General features: G+C 41.2%; 1 protein-coding gene and 1 pseudogene across 1 annotated transcript; both read right to left on the bottom strand.

Moving 5' to 3' along the window:
• Nucleotides 1-892: 892 nt before the first annotated feature.
• Nucleotides 893-9,658, bottom strand: LOC137353569 (ferritin heavy chain-like; annotated as a pseudogene).
• An 832-nt stretch (nucleotides 9,659-10,490) lies between these two features.
• Nucleotides 10,491-18,601, bottom strand: LOC137353568 (ferritin heavy chain B-like). The gene is made up of 6 exons (XM_068019934.1): nucleotides 18,500-18,601; nucleotides 17,465-17,611; nucleotides 17,091-17,216; nucleotides 11,367-11,513; nucleotides 11,033-11,158; nucleotides 10,491-10,646 (listed from the first exon to the last, which is right to left on the bottom strand). Exons 1-6 carry the CDS (start codon nucleotides 18,599-18,601, stop codon nucleotides 10,491-10,493), a joined length of 804 nt encoding a protein of 267 aa, XP_067876035.1.
• Nucleotides 18,602-19,558: the final 957 nt, after the last annotated feature.

The following is a 19,558-nucleotide window of genomic DNA, read 5'->3' as shown; positions in this document are numbered from 1 at the left end:
AGAACCTTGTTGCTCTGTCTCTAAAGTGCTGTATGGAGTCCTCTCCCTGCAAAATTTTGGTTTTTGGGTGGGGTGGGGAGGGTGTGGGAAGAAAGTTTGCAAACCCAAGTGTTTAAACATACACCATCTTTCCTTCTGGAAAACTTGAGTATGTTGATAAACAGTTTTATGCTAAAAACATTAAGTGTCTCATGCTTCCTGACTGAAGCATCTAACATTTCTGTTTCCCTCTTTCCCCACCTCCCCCTAGTATGGCCTTTGAATGAAATATGGTGAAGTTTAGAACAAAACTAGTGAAAGGTGGCCATTGTTACATTATGTAGAAAGGTTAAAAAAAAACACACTTTAAGCAACCCCACAAGTAACTTGTAGCATCAGTCTAATGTCGAACCACCTAAAGAGCAGGTGACTTCCCCCTTCCTTATCTAGAGAATCAGGAACAGATATTCCCTATTCTCTAACCTGAAGTTAAAACTAATTCAGCCACACTCACTCTTGCACAACTCCATTTCACTGGCAAAAATGAAAAAACCCCTTTGCAGCAGAAATTGGGAGTGATTGCAGTAATCTCCTACAAACTTCTGACTAAATATTGAAATGTCAGCAAACTATCCCAGACAGATATTACAATCAATTTAGTAAGCAGGAATGGGGCAGGGAATTTAAAAAAAAATGTATTGTTTTGTGATCAGATGGTCAACAGACTAATGCAGCTTGATTTGATTGTTCGATGATTTAGTTGATTTGAATCAAGACAAACTAGTTCAATGATGAATACTTTTATTTCCATTATAACAGAATGAGAAAACTGGAATTAACCACAAACAAAGCATCCATCAGCATTTGGATCACATTTCAATTTGTTCTATACATAAAGCATTTAGAGTCTCAATCAATTCAGCGTGTGCTTGTCAAACAGGTACTCTCCCATGCCATTGTCAGGGGCTCCCAGTCTCTTCAGGTTGGTGATGTGATCTCCAAGCTTCTTGATCATCTTCACTTGCTCATCCAAGTAGTGAGTCTCCAGGAAGTCACAAAGCTGAAGGAGGAAGAGAAATCAAATATACTTAGTGCAAACAATGATATTTTTGGACTGGGATAAGTGTTTGAGGGATTGTTACATTTAGACAGACAGGAGCAAAAACTGCCCATTTGTAGCCACCAATTCCAATAAACAGAGAGTGAATGCCTCAGATACCAAGTGCTGTGGGAACAGTTTTGTGATCCAAGTCTACAGTGTAAATGGCCTTTTTGCTCAAAATACAAACTGAAATCTCCAAGCATAGAACATACCTATATGGAATTCTACCAATGTAGGGTAGAGGGCAGATTCTCATATCACCTTAACTCAATTATTCAGAACTTACATGAGGGTCAGTGTTGCCAGTGGAGAGTGTGTGCAGATCCAGCAGACTCTGGTTCACATCCTTCTCCATCTGCAGAGCTCTCTGCATTGCCTCCAGACCATTGCTCCACTCATCCTGCTCTGGCTTCTGGAACAAAATAGTGGTCCTGTTAGTGAGAGTGCAAAGTCCAGGGGATGTTATGCTCAGGGTTAGCAGCAACAGAAATTAACCTGTGCACCTCATTATATTAGGAGGGAGTATTGTGAGTGTGGGGTGCAGTATAAATCACTGGGATGGCATTGAAGTCTATTACTGGACACTAGATCAATTCATTGCTCTGCCATTTTTAGTTTAAAAAAAAAGCTCCATTCCCAATTATACTTCAATTTGCTAATCCTTTTAAAATCCTCATGTTCCCATTTACCCAGTCAATTCTCCAACCAGCTTAATTGGAGTACTCTTCAAACACCATCTTCAGGTGAGAAAACATATCGTGATGCAATGAATAAAGACTACTTGGTCAAGGCCAGTGTAGTTTAAGATTGAAGGTTGGGCACAAAACTGGAATCCAGATGAGGTGCATTAATAGCAATGAAACTTCTGAAGTCTATTCTTCACTCATGAAAAACCCAATATACCATACCATTTACCATCAACTGCATTTTGCACTTGCAAACTAGTCAGAGAAAAAAAAAAGTGATGTACCAAAGAAATTCAATGTCACTTTAAAAAGTCATCCATCACCTTAGGATTCTTTCCCTGACAGTACTTCCATTATATTGGAAAGTACAAAGATCTGCCAATGATGCTCCTTTTAGCAACAAAGAGAACCAGAGACTGAATTTTAGGCACCAGGTTGGCATGGTACAATAAACCTATTTGAAAATAAAAAAATATAGAAAGCTTGCTCTTTAAACTGCACAAGACTTTGTTACAATCCAACCTTGATGTCCTCCAAGATGATTTGGCCTCCACGTTTATTCTGGAATTTCATCAGTTTCTCAGCGTGCTCCCATTCCTCATGTGACTGCTCCTTGAAGAACTCAGCAAAGTGACGCAGGGCAACATCATCCCGATCAAAGTAATAGGACTGCAGGTAGAGAAATTTTAGAATCATGCTAGACATAGATCTTGCCTCCATAAAACTCCAGTCTTTTTCTCCAACTATGTTAGTGAGTTTTCAACTTCTTGAAAAAAAATAGATCATTGCTGGTAAGTTAAATTCATTTTAATAATCTTTTAATATGGTGGTTAACATCCTCTCCCTACAAAGAGGCTAATGAAAGACTCAACCAGGAAAAACCCAGGAGGTTGGGATTAGATTCTCTATCAAGTCAAACTCAACATTTGAGTAAATAGCACATCCGACTTTCCATTCAACTCCAAAATTTGAGAAAATAAAATTCTTCATTCTAGGAGTTTCAAACCTTAGAGTTTAGTTTTAGAGACCTAGGCAATGTAGAAAAAGAGTTCTTACACAACTTCACCCCCAGAGAAAAGGTAGCAAGGACCTGTCAATATTACACTATCTACAGTTATCCTACTGAATCTGGCCAATACTGTCAAAATATTGGTAAACACTTGACCAAGTTTGTACTCAGTCATAAACTCAGGTCAGAGCTGAGTTACTTTTCTATATTAAGAAGGTCTTTATTGAGAGCAGCTGTTGCAAGTTACAGTCTATTAACTCACCATCACTGATTTATACACTTGAAATACTCACTACCCAAAATGTTTCCTCTCCCAAGGAAAGAAGTCAAGAGAAATATAGCTTAACTAGTTTTAAATTCCAACTTTTCAGAATGTAGCAACAAAGAATACAAGACTCACCATGGACAGGTAAACATAAGAGGAATAGAGCTCCAGGTTGATTTGCTTGTTAACAGCATCCTCACAGTCCTTGTGGTAGTTCTGACGCACTTGGGAAGCCATCTTCACTATTACTATCACTTAAAAGCTCGAAAGTTGACCTTTTCTAATACAAGTTCTTGTATTTATACTACTTGGGCAGCATGCATTCAAACAGGAAATGACATCACCGATGATTGAAAATTCCTGGTAGCCAATCAGGAATCTTCCATGAATTCAGGTACCAATTAACACAGGAGATGGGGTGTGGGGAAGTGGGTGAGACCCACAGACAATCAGAGCTTTGGAACATCAGCAGGTCTGGGAGCTTAGTTTCAGTGATGTCAGTGCTTTTAGGTTATAGAATCATAGAAACGTACAGCATAGAAGGAGGCCATTCGGCCCACTGTGCCTGTACTGGCTCTTGAAAAGAGCAGTTATGCTTTGTTCCACATCCCCACTCTTTTTCCATAACCCTGGGAGTTCCTCAGTCTCAAGTACCTGCCTATCTCCCTTTTACAATTACGATGGAATCAGCTTCCACCCCCTTTTCAGGTTTAGTGTTCCAGATGTCAAGAACTCTCATTGAAAAATAATTCTCATTTCCCCTCCAGATCTGTTGCCATACGTTTTGAATCTATGAGCTCTAGTTATTGACCGACTCACCAGTGGGAATAATAGTTCTCTATCTACTCTCTCAAAACCACTCATCATCTTGAAAACCTCTATTAGGTCACCTCTTAACCTTCTCTATTTCATGGAGATGAGTCTTAACTTTTGCAACTTCTCATAACTGAAGTCCCTGGTAACATCCTGGTAAACCTCCTCTGAACCTTTTCTAAGGATTTCTTCAAATCTGAAAGTTTCACATTGTTTAACACTCTGCAACCAGAACGTTGAAATAAATGATAACTTGTTACTTTCACCGGGCTTTTCACAATCTGGGGTCAAGTTTGTTGCTTGCAAGGAACTGTGATGCTGCTACAATATTCAAAGGAATCAGGTTTTCTTGCAAACCAACCATGGGACAGAGAAATGGAAATTCCATCCTGATCTAATATAGAGAATGGACATGTGAGGATTGGCTACAGGGGGCATCAAATAGTGGAGGATAATGGATGTGACAGGTTTTTGGTTTGTATTCTCATGAAATGTTGTCTGGTAAAACTCAGTGAGAATGAGAGGGAGTGAACATTACTGAATACAGTGTCACCCACAGACAGATCTCCATTTGCTACAGTGTGTTTTGGGGCAGGTTTGATGGACCAGTTGCTCTTTTTCTGACGATCAATTTCAGACATTAGATGAGTCCTTTTATGGTTGACATTCAATGAGGCTAAACATAGAACATAGAACAGTACAGCATAGTACAGGCCCTTTGGCCCACGATGTTGTGCCGAACCTTTAACCTACTCTAAGATCAAACTAACTACCTACCCTTCATTCCACTATCATCCATGTACCTATCCAGGAGTCGCTTAAATGCCCCTAATGTATCTGCTTCTACTACCGCCGCTGGCAGCGCAGTCCACGCACCCACCACTCTCTGTGTAAAGAACCTACCTCTGACATCTCTCCGAAACCTTCCTCCAATCACCTTAAAATGATGCCCCCTGGTGATAGCCCTTTCCACCCTGGGAAAAAGTCTCTGACTATCCACTCTATCTATGCCTCTCATCATCTTGTACCCCTCTATCAAGTCACCTCTCATCCTTCTTCGCTCCAATGAGAAAAGCCCTAGCTCCCTCAATCTTTCTTCGTAGGACATGCCCTCCAGTCCAGGCAGCATCCTGGTAAATCTCCTCTGCACCCTCTCTAAAGCTTCCACATCCTTCCTATAATGAGGCGACCAGAACTGAACACAATATTCCAAGTGTGGTCGAACCCGGGCCTTATAGAGCTGCAGCATAACCTCACGGCTCTTAAACTCAATCCCCCTGTTAACGAAAGCCAACACACCATACGCCTTCTTAACAACCCTATCAACTTGGGTGGCAACTTTGAGCGATCTATGGACATGGACCCCAAGAACCCTCTGTTCCTCCACACTACCAAGAATCCTGTCTTTAAGCCTGTATTCTGCATTCAAATTCGACCTTCCAAAATGAATCACTTCACATTTTTCCAGGTTGAACTCCATCTGCCACTTCTCAGCCCAGCTCTGCATCCTGTCAATGTCCCGTTGCAACCTACAACAGCCTTCCACACTATCCACAACTCAAGCAACCTTCGTGTCATCGGCAAACCTGCTAACCCAGCCTTCCACTTCCTCATCCAAGTCATTTATAAAAATCACAAATAGCAGAGGTCCCAGAACAGATCCTTGTGGAACACCACTGGTCACCGAGCTCCATGCTGAATACTTTCCATCTACCACCCTCTGACTTCTATGGGCCAGCCAATTCCATATCCAGAATATTTGAATCTGATTGAAATGATGAGACTCAAATGATACACAATGGGCCCAAGTGCAAACAGATACATTTGTGGGGAAACTGATTGCATTTTGTTTATACATTGATGGGTCAACCACGGGGGTGGCATGCATCGGGGAAATGTGTTTTCATGAGAAGCATCTATTTAAATAGGTGGGGCTTTAAAGTTATTTGCTTTGTACATTTAATAAAAGACTGTTTGTCGATAACACAACCACTAGATGGCACATGCAGAAATGCAGCATCATTGATAAACATAACTTAGCAAAATCTCAGACACAGTGTTAATACATTTACACCTTCCTGAGGTATCCTTCGTTAGAGCTCAGCTCTGCAAGGATCCACTCCCACCAGTACCATACCCCATTTCATATGGGAATAAGAGAGGTCATTCCAAGTGGTGGAAAGAGAGTGAAAGATGTGCTGGGATAGGGAAAAGGGCATTTAAGACCCATTCTCATTGATTAGGAAACCACACATTCCCCCAAGAGACCAGTATAAAGCAAGCAAATATGGTAACTCTGGTTGATTTGCTAAATCACATGATTGCAACTCTTTTAGTAATATGAAGCTCTAAGATTGCTGGTTTAAGGCTGTTTGTGCTGCTCAGCCCACAAAGCTTACCAGAAAGTAAATAGAAGCAGCAATGAGCTTAATTAACTACCCCTGGTTTAATCTTACACTATTAAGTCAATAGAATGATAGAAGCTTACTACACTTCCCTGGGCTTGTATCTGCTCTGAATAAAATTGTTCATTGAACTAAAAATGATGATGGCTAGTTCTTCGCAGATAAAGATCAAAAGTGAAATGGTGTGACACTAATGCATTGGAAATGGTTCTGTACATTTTAAATACTATAGCAGCTGATATTGTTATATTGAGGAGTTTGAGAGATACTATTGATGTTGGGATAGAGACTATTCATCAACATTGGTAACATTTACTTGTATTCAGCTGTCTCGGTCCTGAACTTGGGAGTTCCCTCTCTACAAAAGCACTCCTTAAAACCAACCTCTTGAATAAACATTAGGGCACCTGCTCCCTCATCGGTCCATGTCAAATTTTCCTTTTAGCGTTCGTGTGAAGTACATTGATTGACAATGCTAAAGGGGCTCTATAAATGCAAATTGTTGTATCACTGCATTTCTTGACAGATTGAAATGCATAGATACAATTTGTTCAAAAGGTACACAATTGAAGAGAGACCTTCAACAAGTGAACATCTGATTCAATCCATCAGAAGGAAAGATGGAAAAATAAAGCTGTTATACGGCCCAGTGTAATTCGTGTTTAAATGTAAAGACAAAGTTAATTGAAAATAAGCAACCACCAGAAAGTAGAGACAAAACCCAGTCCACTGAGAAAATTATTTACAGTAATTACATTCCACATCAAGAGCCCAGATCTCACAAGCCATCATTCCTCACACATTAGAACAAAAACTTTAAAGACAAAAGGGCTCAATCCTGCAGTCAGTTCAGTCACTCTCCCCCAGGGTGAGCTTGTCAAACAGGTACTCTCTCCCATGCCATTCTCAGGGGCTCCTAGTCTCCTCTGGTTGGTGATGTGATCTCCAAGCTTTTCGATCATCTTCACTTGCTCATCCAAGTAGTGAGTCTCCAGGAAGTCACAAAGCTGAAAAGAAAATGGAAACTTAAAAGTTATGTTCAGCAGCAGATATCAAATTTCCAAGCTATGCCTACCACTCAGTTGGGCTTTTAATCCTCCTGGACTGGTGTAAAGATTATTGTAAATTTGCACCAGTTATCCAGTAATTCCTGTACAATAAGTGCTGAGATCCCAGGGTCAGTGAGACACTTACTTCTCAATGCTCATAGCAAGACAACTTCCATGTCCTCTGCCCATACCCACCCAAGAACCAGGAAACACCCCAAAGTTACCAGGCATTGAAATTTTTTAAAATAAGCTCAAGGACAGTGACAGTAAAGTTCTACCAATTCCAACTCCAACTTAGCCAAAAGCCCACATTAAGAACTTACATGAGGGTCAGTGTTGCCAGTGGAGAGTTTGTGCAGATCCAGCAGACTCTGGTTCACATCCTTCTCCATCTGCAGAGCTCTCTGCATTGCCTCCAGACCATTGCTCCATTCATCCTGCTCTGGCTTCTGAAGAGGAAAGTCAGACAGTTCACTTACAATGGACAAAATAAAACACATGAGAAAGTACAAGAATAAAGAGGGGTGAAAAAGCAACAAGAAGTCCATGTTACCAGGAACTAATGAGTTACATGAATATATAATTTCTGCATTAAATCACCACAACCTTGTAATCAAATTACCGTAGCAAGTATTGAAAGAATCAGTTCCAATCAGTCCAAAGGGATCCAAACAGGAGGTCACTCAGTCATTGAATCCAACCTTGATGTCCTCCAAGATGATTCGGCCTCCACGTTTATTCTGGAATTTCATCAGTTTCTCAGCGTGCTCCCGTTCCTCATGTGACTGCTCCTTGAAGAACTCAGCAAAGTGACGCAGGGCAACATCATCCCGGTCAAAGTAATAGGACTGTGAAGAGAATTTAAAGAGCTTTATGCTAGACCCAGATCATAATATAGAATTAAAGATCAAATCACTATTTCCCCAGTTAGTGAGCTCTGAACAAAAAAAAAATACTTTTTTTTTTAAACTAGCAAAATTCATTTTACTATTTTTGAAGTTGCAAGTAAGGGGAAAGCTCTCCAGAGGAAGGATGAAAGATCCAATGACCAAAGATGGAAAAAAGATTTTGGGATTATATTTCATGTCCAATCAAGCTAAACTCTGCACACTGGCTAAGTTATCTCCCCTCCTGCTTCCAGTCAGATAGTGTTTTGTTTTGTCACCTGGATGACAAACATCACATGTCAGAAAACAGGGACATTCTCTCGTGTCCTGCCAATATTTGATATCTTGAAGCACTTGGGGGATGCTGAGGTAGAGAAAAGTGTTCTGCAAGTGATGTATTTATTTTTTAAAAAATGAACATGAAAATAAATCATCCCATTGATTTATATTAGCTTGACCAGGTTTATTCTCAATTACAACTAGCAGAGCTAGTTTCATATATTAAACTTCACAACAGAGAGCAACTGTTACAAGGAGCAGTCCATTAACTCAATACCACCCTCTATTACACACAGGAATTATTCATTGACCAAATATTCTTTCCCCTCCATCACACATGGGAGAAGATTAAGAGTAATGGAGTTTAAAGCCAATTCACAAGACTGAAGAAATTACAACTTTTCAGAATGTAAGGAATACAAGACTCACCATAGCCAGGTAAACAAAAGGAGGAATAGAGCTCCAGGTTGATCTGCTTGTTAACATCCTCTCAGTCCTGGTGGTAGTTCTGACATACTTGGGAAGCCAGCTTCACTATTTCTATGTACTATCGTCTCACTAGTACCTGAACACTTTTAGAACTGATCCTTGTCACAAGCTCATTTACACAACTGGGACAGCCTGCATTCAACCAGAGAATGGCATTAGCAGCGACGACTGGTTATCAGTCAGGAATCTCCTTTGAAACCAGGCAATTAACAAAAGGAGAGGGGGTGTGGGGGAGGGGGATAAGACCCAGAGCTTTGAAAGAGACAGGTTTGGGAGACTAGTCTCAATTTCATTGCTTTTGGCTTAGAGTCATAGCAACTGACAGCACAGAAGGAGGCCATTCAGCCCTTTGGGCCTGTGCTAGCTCCCAAACAAGCAGTAGTGCTTAATGCTACATTCCTACTTTTTGTCCATAACCCATTCAGTTTGAGCCTCAAGCACCTGTCTAGCTCCCATTAAGATTATTTATGGAATTTGCTTCTGCCACCATTTCAGGTGGAACATTCCAGATCACAACTCAAATGTCCTCTACTTTTTTTGTGTATGATTTTGAATCTACGTCCAATTCAATCCCCTCCACAAAAAAAAACTGTCCTTTCTCCACCCAACCCCCAAAAGGCAAATGAAAATACAATTGGGAAATCAACCTGAAATACCATAATCTCCTTTAGTACTTTCAATTCAGGGATGCTCATAACCTGCTCACAAAGCTCATCAGAAAGTCTAAAGTTATAAAATTGGATGTGAGAGCTACACTAGATGTATTCACATGAAGTCAAGACCAGTTAGTTATTTTAATCTTCCAATCCCAAATTTCACTTCCCAGGGCAGGCATTAACCCCAGGCACTGAAATGGTCAAATATTAATCACTAGAAAACACTGGTATTTTAAACAATTGAAGCATCTGATAAACTTCAATTCATGAATATCACTCTGCTATAAATTTAAATCTGTTGTCACCAGTAGTGACATGCTCTTGTATTCAGTCACCTACTTCAAGATCTAGAGGGCAGAGATGTTTACAGAGGGAAGTCGAAAGCAACCTCTGAATACCCATCTCAGACCAAGAGTTTAGGCACCTGCTTTCTCCTCCTGTAACTTAGTGTCACTTTCAGTAATGCTCTGAAGCTTCTTGCAATGGTTTTACGATGTTAAAGGTGATCACCAATGTACAATAATGTGTATTAAAGCATTTCTACAATTGATGTTAGCCCTTCAACATGTCACCCTGAATAGCCAAAAGAAAACTCAAGAACTTTCAAATGGGAAATGATAGAGCTCTTGTACAGATTAGTATAATTTCTATCCAACAGAAGCTACATGTTAATCTGAAAGAGGGAACCAAAGGAGGCAAAATCCAGTCCAACATTGAGCAGTTTATTTATAGTTAACATTACACTCCACATCAAGACCAGGCCCCAACTCTGTTAAGGCACTCCTGTTGTGCCAGCAATAATGGTTTCAATCTTTGTACAATTAAATTCACAGGAGCATTAAATACAGCAAGCTTAAACCCTGCAGTCAGTTCAGTCACTCTCCCCCAGAGTGAGCTTGTCAAACAGGTACTCTCCCATGCCATTGTCAGGGGCTCCCAGTCTCTTCAGGTTGGTGATGTGATCTCCAAGCTTCTTGATCATCTTCACTTGCTCATCCAAGTAGTGAGTCTCCAGGAAGTCACACAACTGAAAAAAAAAAGAGGGGAAAATGAGTTATGTCCAGCAGATCAAGGAATACGAGCTGCCCTCAAGGGTTCAATTTTATTCCTCTGGCACCACAGGATAATTAAGTGATGCAACAGAGAGCAATGGGATTATGCATCATAAAGTTCACCTACTGTGTGGCAGGGGGAAAAAAAAAAAAAAGGATTAAATTCCACGATCACTGGGATCCATGTACTGTGGACATTGAGTAAATCAGCCTCCCAGCCCTCCTCAACTGTCCCTTTCCAAAATACCAAAGATAGACATCAACACAAAACTATTGCAAATGGAAATCCTCTGAACAGGCTCAAGGACTGCAAGGTTCCATGAACTCCAACTTAGCCAATAGCCCACATTAAAGAACTTACATGAGGGTCAGTGTTGCCAGTGGAGAGTTTGTGCAGATCCAGCAGACTCTGGTTCACATCCTTCTCCATCTGCAGAGCTCTCTGCATTGCCTCCAGACCATTGCTCCACTCATCCTGCTCTGGCTTCTGAAGAGGAAAGTCAGACAGTTCACTTACAATGGATTAAAACAAAAACAAGAAAGTAGAAGGTAAACAATGGGGAAAAGCAACCAGTGGGTCACAAATGTATACAATTACTGCATTAAACCATGGAATCAGCTCAGAACCAATTCTTTCAAATACTTTCTAAAGCATCAGTTTACAGACAGGAGGCCACACATTCATTGAATCCAACCTTGATGTCCTCCAAGATGATTCGGCCTCCACGTTTATTCTGGAATTTCATCAGTTTCTCAGCGTGCTCCTGTTCCTCATGTGACTGCTCCTTGAAGAACTCAGCAAAGTGACGCAGGGCAACATCATCCCGATCAAAGTAATAGGACTGTGGAGAGAATTTGAAGCATAGAATTAATGCTAGATCCTGATCTCACTGTTAGTTCACTAGCAAAGAATTCAATTCATTTCATTATCATTGAACATGCTTAATAGCCCCACCTCCTTTCTCTACAGAAAAGGGAACCAGCAAATTAAAATAAAGTTTGGGAATACATTTCATGTCAAGTCAAACAACCTTAGTGCTGGATAAGTGGAACCTCCTACTTTCCACCATTCAGATGGGATGTTAAAGCAAGGCTCCCATTTGTCCTCTTGGGATAGGACATAACAGCACTATTTCAAACAGAGCAAGTTCTCCCCAGGGTCCAGGCCAATATTTATCCCTCAGCCAAAACCACCAAGAGATAATCTGATCACCTCACTTGGCAAGACCCCATTGTGCACAAAATGGCTGTTTTGTTTCTATATTAGAATGATAACACTGATTAAAACAAAAAGTACTTCATTGGCTGCAAAGCACTTTGAAACATCAAGGTAGCAAAAGACATTAGAAATTAATATTGATCCATACTAAACTAAATATTGGGCATGGAACAAGAGAAATCTCTAATGCCAGTAGTTTTACACAACATAGTTCAACAGTAAACAAGATTTCAACCCCAGGATTCTCAGTAGTTCTTATCCACACAAAGAGGAAAGCAAACTAGTGAGAACCAACCAACATTTCACCAACTACAATCACCCCATTGTTGACATTTGCCAAAATTCACAAACACTTGACCAGGTTTGTGCACATCAGTTACAAACACAGGCAGCAGCTGAGCTTGTTTCATATATTAAACTTCAATAGAGAGCAGCTGCTACAAGGAACAGTCCATTAACTTATCATCCCCTTGTATTACACACTTCCCAAAAGGTTTCTTCTCCCAGCACAGAAAGTCAAGAGAACTAAAGCTTTAAACAGTGAACTGGAGAAATTCCCACTTTTCAGATGCAGTGACAAGGAATACAAGACTCACCATGGACAAGTAAACATAGGAGGAATAGAGCTCCAGGTTGATCTGCTTGTTAACAGCATCCTCACAGTCCTTGTGGTAGTTCTGACACACTTGAGAAGCCATCTTCACTATCTCTGTACACTATTATCTGAAACTAAACCTTTCTCATACAAGCTCTTGTATTTATATTCTTGGTCAGCCTGCATTCAAACAGGGAATGACATCACCAATGATTGACAATCCCTGATAGCCAGTCAGGAATCTTCCATAAATCCAGGCACCAATAAACAAAGGAGAGGAGTTGTGGGGAAGGGGGGGTGATGCCCAGAGCCAATCAGAGCTTTGAAATAGAAGCAGGTTTGAGAGATTAGTCTCGATGATATCACTACTTCTGGGTTCCTTGAGCTTCTTCAAATCTGAAAATGTCTTGTTGTTTAACGCTCTCATTTGAGTTAAATGATAATGTGTTACTTTCACTGAGGTGGCTTTTCATAATCGGGCCCAGTTTGTTACTTGCAAGGAACTGTGGAGCTGATACAATATTGAAAGCAATCAAGTCGTCTTGAGTGAATTTGCAAACCAACTATTGGACAGAGAAATGGAAATGAGAGAATGAGAGGGAGTGAACATTACTGAATACAGTGTCACCCACAGACCATCTTCAGCTGCTTCATCAATGATCTTCCCTCCATCATAAATTGAGAAGTGGGGGTATTCACTGATGATTGCACAGTGTTCAGTACCATTCGCAACTCCTCAGATACTGAAACTCACAGTGTCGACAAGCAGCAAGACCTGGACAACATTCAGGATTGAGCTGATAATTGGCAAGTAACATTCACAGGTATCAGGCAATGACAATCCAACACGAGAAAACCTAACCATCTCCTCTTGACATTCAACGGTACTATCATCACTGAATGTTCCACCATCAGCATCCTGGAGATTACCATTGAAGAGAAACTTGCCTGAACCAGCCATATAAATACCGTAACTACAAAAGTGGGTCAGATGCTGGGTATTCTGTGGCGAGTAATTCTCCTTCTGACTCCCACAAGCCTGTCAACCAACTACAAGGCACGAGTCAGGAGTGTGATGGAATACTCTCCACTTGCCTGGATGAGCGCAGCTCCAACAATACTCAAGAAGCTTAATACCATCCAGGACAAAGCAGCCCCATTGATTGGTACCCCATCCACCACTGTAAATATTCACTCTGTCCACACGGTGGCAGCAGTGTGTACCATTTATAAGATGCACTGAAGCTCCTTGCACAGCAGCTTCGAAACACGCGACCCCGACCGCCGAGAAGGATAAAGGCAGCAGATACATGGGAACAGCACCTGCAAGTTCCCCTCCAAGTCACACACCATCCTGCCTTGGAACTATATAACTGTTTCTTCACTGTCGCTGGGTTAAAATCCTGAAACTCCATCCCTAACAGCAACTGTGGGTGTACCTCACACGGACTGCAGAGGTTCAAGAAGGTGGCTCACCAGCACCTTCTCAAGGGCAATTAGGAATGAGTAACAAATGCTGGCCTTGCCAGCGACATCCACAACCCATGAAAGAAAAAAAATAAGCCCCGTCTCCATTTGCTGCAGTGTGTTTTGGGGCAGGCTTGATGGGCCAGCTGTCTTTTCCTGCCCATTAATTCTGTATGTTAGATGAGTCCTTTAATGGTTAACTTTCCATGAGGCTAAAGAATATTTGAATCAGATTAAAATGATGATACTCTGACTTATAGTAGGTTTATACAGCACAGAAGGAGGCCAATCAGCCCACCGTGCCTGTGCTGGCTCATTGAAACAGCTATCCAATCAGTCGCATTGGCTTGGACTTTCCCCATGGCGCTGCAATTTAGTTCCTTTTCGAGTATATATCCAACTTCCTCTTCAAAGTTATTATTGAATCTGTTTCCAGCACCCTTTCAGACAGTGCATTCCAGATCATATCAGCTCGCTGCTTAAAAGTAATTCTCATCTCTCCCCTTCGGTCCTTTTGCCTCACATTGGTATTTGTCTGAGAGCCAATGTGTTGACATCTGGTTTCATTGCAAAAGTGGTTGAGTCCTGGATTAGGTGATGAGATGTGTTGTCTTGGATTAAATCTCTGTTTTCGATGGCAGGACAAAATCACAAATGTGGCAGTCCTCTCAAAGGCAGAGCTCCCAACTGTGTTGGCGCCGATCAAACTGAAGCAGCTTCTGTGGATCGGACATGTCTGCAGGATGGAAGATGGTCACATACCCAAGGTCTGGTGAGATAGCCAGAGGCAGATCAGTGGGGCAGCCAAAACTCCACTTCAAGGATGCTTGTAAGCATGATATGAAGACCCTAAAGGTCGAATATCACACCTGGGAGGCACCAGCTGGCACAAGAGGGAAATGGTGACACATCCAGTGGACTGGCATGCACTACCATGCCAACAAATGGCCAGAGTAGATTGACACAGGTGCCAATGCCAAAAACAACTTAGCATCACTTGGTAACTTCAGGTGCAGCACTTGTGGCAGAATGTGCCAATCAAGGATTGCCCTTCATAGCCATCAGCAAAGGTGCACCAAGAGAAGACACCCCAATGATAGGGATCAAGCCAGGGACTGGGACTGACAGCATAGCTCCGTGGAGAGCTGATATGGACTCAATGGGCTCCTTCTGTGCTGTAAATGACTAAATGGTTTGTTCACTTCATGTCCATCATCTTTCATAGATGGAAGGATGCCAACATGTGGTTTGAGCTTCATGTATTTAATGAAATATGTTCACTGCTTCCAGCAGCATTAGATTGAGGAACATTTCCACACACTCTCCTCTAACTGCACCAGCTTATCCAAGCTTTCTTGGAAGGGGGAAAAAAAAAAGGGGAGTGCCTAAATAGATTTATTCAATAGAGAGGTGGTGTAAGATTTTCAGAACCAAGTCCCTTTTCTACCCCAGAATCCTTACTTCCTCCCTCCTGAAAAGGAGTGAAATTATGGCATTTTGGGTTAATTTCCAAGTCACATAATTGTAATACATCTCAATATTTGGAATTCAGGGAGCTCCGACTTTGGATACAACAGCCATAGCAGGAAGACTGAAGCAGCAGTTATGAATTTGAGTGAGCTAGAGCAGGTGTATCCCATCATCAGAACTCAGACTGAGACTGGTAGCTTATTAAATACCAGAACTGCTCATTCCTAGGGCAGAGACTGGGACTGAAATAGTACAACATTAACTCATTCCAAAGCATCCTTTTCCATTTTAACCAGGTGCAGTTAGTATTTGTGTATTTAGGCATTAGTGAAATTTATAGAGAATATTCAGCACCAGTGGGAAGAGTTCTTGGTACTTAAGCTTCTCGTGATCTCCCCTTAAACCTCTTCCAAACATTCCTTTTAAAAATAAACACACACTTCTTTGACTAAGCTTTCGGTCACTTGTCTTCTCTCCTTGTATCTCAATGTCATATTTTGTTTAACAGTCTTGTTAAGCATTATGGAATGTTTTACAATGTTAAAAGATGCAAGAGCAAGCAGTTAACAATGTTCAATTATTGTTGAAAGTAATAAGGAAATTACATGCCTAAAAATCAAGCATTATACCAGATGGGATTATTAGATAACCCTCAGCTGAACCTCATGATGAAGCTGTTCTATAGCCCAGTGGAATTCCAGTCTGATGCAAACCACATTTTGAATTAATAAGTTAAACAATTCCATTAAGAGGAAAAATCCAGTCCAATATTGAGCAGTTTATTTACAATTAACATTACACTGCCACAAGAGACTCAACTCATTGTACAAAGACAACTCTCTAAAGAACAGAGGGGAATCTTCTTACACCATTACAGTAACAGAAATACCAAACACAATAAACTGACTGCAGTGACTGACTCAGTCGCTCTCCTCCAGCGTGTGCTTGTCAAACAGGTACTCTCCCATGCCATTGTCAGGGGCTCCCAGTCTCTTCAGGTTGGTGATGTGATCGCCAAGCTTCTTGATCATCTTCACTTGCTCATCCAAGTAGTGAGTCTCCAGGAAGTCACACAACTGAGTGGGTGGAAGGAAAAAAAGCAGCTAGTTATGTCCAACAGCAGATACCAAGCAATGAGCTTTGCTTTTACTTTGGATTTTAATCCAAAAAATCAATTGTTACAGCACAGGAGGCCATTTGGCCAGTCATGTGTGTGCTGGCTCTCCAAAAGCCATTTACCTGGAGCCACTCCTCTGGCTGTAGCCCAGCACATTCTTCCTTTTGGAAGACAAATCAATTCCCTCCATTGAACCTGCTTCCACCACTCAGGTAGTGGATTTCAGATCCCAACCACTTGGAGAGATATTTTTCACATTATTGCTTCTTACCAGAAATCTGCTCCCTCTTGGACTGGGGGAAAAATAGTCAAGAGGTGTAATAGAGTTTGATGTTAAAATTATTCCAATGCACAGCAATTGCTATTCAGTAGCTGCTTAAACCACAGGATCACTTGACTAGTCAATGTTTACAGTAGACTAACCTCCCCCACTCCCAGAAGAAACCCAAGTGAGACATCTCAACACAAAGCTATTGAGAATAGAGATCTTCTGAACAGGAAAGGTTTTAACCACCTCCACTTAATCCAACAGCCCACATTAAAGAGCTTACATGAGGGTCAGTGTTGCCAGTGGAGAGTTTGTGCAGATCCAGCAGACTCTGGTTCACATCCTTCTCCATCTGCAGAGCTCTCTGCATTGCCTCCAGACCATTGCTCCACTCATCCTGCTCTGGCTTCTGAAGAGGAAAGTCAGACAGTTCACTTACAATGGATTAAAACAAAAACACAAGTATAAAAAAGGTAAACAATTGGGGCGGGCAGAAAAAGGGGCAAAAAAAAAAAAAAACACAAGTCCATGTTACGAAGAACCAATGTGTTCAAATATAGAATTATTGCATTAACCCATCACAACCATGGATTCAAATGGGAACCAATTCTATCTAAAGGGTTCCAGACAGGAGGCCATACATTCATTAAACCCAACCTTGATGTCCTCCAAGATGATTCGGCCTCCACGTTTATTCTGGAATTTCAGCAGTTTCTCAGCATGCTCCCGTTCCTCATGTGACTGCTCCTTGAAGAACTCAGCAAAGTGACACAGGGCAACATCATCCCGGTCAAAGTAATAGGACTGTGGAGAGAATTTAAACAGCTTCATGTTGGATCTAGATCATAATATAGAATTCAAGATCATTTACCACATTTCCCCAGTTAATGAGCTCTCAATCTTTGAGAATATGGATACAATGTTAACTAGCAACAAATTCAATTTACTATTTTTGAATGTTCAAGAGGGGGATGTTATCCTAAGGAAGGAAGATTCAAATGACAAAGATTTTGGAATTACATGTCATCTCCAATCAAACTCATCTCTGCTCCTATTTCCAGGCATTCACATGACAAGATATTCACCTAAAGCACCCCCCCCAAATCAGCTGGATTGGGAACATAACACTACAAAAGAAAGAAAGTTCTCTCCTGTGTCCTGCCAACCTTTCTCAACTATAATTCACCAAACCAGATAATCTAATTGCTGTCTCATTGTCAAGAGAGAACTTCCTGCACAGAAATTGGCTGCAGCATTTCCTCCATCAGTGTTTACACAACAAAAAAAAAGCATTTCATTGACTGTATAGTATTTGGACATCCTGGGGCAGTGAAAAGTGTCAAGTGATTTTTTTTTAATAAAAAAAAAATACATCATTCCATTGAGACTAAACATTTTTCTGAAAAGAAAAAAAAAAAATCAGGCGTGTTCAGTTACAAACTCAAGTAGTAACTAAACTAGTTTCACACATTAAGCCTCAATAGAAAGCAGCTGCTACAAGCAGCAGTCCATTAACTCACAAAGACCCCCCTGTATTACACACTTACAGCACTCTGTTCAAAGAATTGCCATCTCCCTCTTTCCCCCCACAACAACTTTTCAGAGGAAAGAGAAAAGTTGTTTAAAGCTAGTTAACTACACAAGAGAAATTACAATTTTTCAGAATGCAGTGACAAGGAATACAAAACTCACCATGGATAGGTAAACATAGGAGGAATAGAGCTCCAGGTTGATCTGCTTGTTAACAGCATCCTCACAGTCCTTGTGGTAGTTCTGACACACTTGAGAAGCCATCTTCACTTTTACTATATACTATTACTACCACCTAGAAGGCTCTACAACTTACACTTACCTTTTCTAACACAATCTCTTGTTTTATACCACTGGCACAGCCTGATTTCAAACAGGGAATGACATCACCAACGATGATTGACATCCCTGATAGCCAGTCAGGAATCTCCCATGAATCCAGGTACCAATTAACAAAGGGGAGGGGCTATTAGGGAGGGGCAGAGACCCAGAGGCAATCAGAGCTTTGAAGTACAGGCAGATTTGGAAACTTAGTCTCGATGATGTCACTGCTTTTGTTCTCTATCTGTTCTATCAAACCCTCTCATCACTTTGAAGATCTCTGTTCAGTCACCTCTTAACCTTCTCTGTTCCATGGAGAACAGTCTTAACTTTTGCAGCTTCTCCTCATAGCTGAAGTCCCTCATCCCTGGTAAATCTCTGGTCAACCTCCTTTGCACCCTTCCTGAAGATTCCTTGTCTTTCTATACATCTGACAGTACCTCGTGGTTTAACATTCCAGCATCACAACTTCAAATTAAATGATAATTTGCTACTTTTGCTAAAGTAGCTTTTTATAATCTGACCAAGTTTACTACTTGTAAGGATCTGTGTAAAAATAATTCTCCTCATCTCCCCTACTGGTTCTTTTGCCTCATGGTGTTCCTCTGCCATCTAAAGCTGTGACATCTGGTTTCATTGCAGAAGTGGTTCAGTCCTGGATTAGGTGATGAGATGTGTTGTCTTGGATTAAATCTCTTTTTAGATGGACCAAATCGGGTGGCAGCGATTCACATCTGGAGCCACCAGTCAAGCTAAAGGCACGAGCCTCTCAGGAGAGATGCCATCAATGGACACAGTTGACCCACCTGAACTGAAAATGTATCCGGGTATTTACACCTGTTCTCGTCAAAAAGGATCAAAGATGCAGTGAATGTCCTGTGGTCGCAAAGGGTTTTGAAC

The sequence above is a fragment of the Heterodontus francisci genome, chromosome 41 (assembly GCF_036365525.1).
Source record: "Heterodontus francisci isolate sHetFra1 chromosome 41, sHetFra1.hap1, whole genome shotgun sequence".
Lineage (NCBI taxonomy): Eukaryota > Metazoa > Chordata > Chondrichthyes > Heterodontiformes > Heterodontidae > Heterodontus > Heterodontus francisci.
This window is presented reverse-complemented; position numbering and strand designations above follow the sequence as displayed.

Coding starts and splice junctions, on each gene's coding strand:
- LOC137353568 (XM_068019934.1), bottom strand. CDS start 18,601: ATGGCTTCTCAAGTGTGTCAGAACTACCACAAGGACTGTGAGGATGCT. Junction 17,612..18,499: donor CCTATGTTTACCTATCCATG/GTGAGTTTTGTA, acceptor TTCTCTCCACAG/TCCTATTACTTTGACCGGGA. Junction 11,514..17,090: donor CTGGCAACACTGACCCTCAT/GTAAGCTCTTTA, acceptor TTCTCTCCACAG/TCCTATTACTTTGATCGGGA.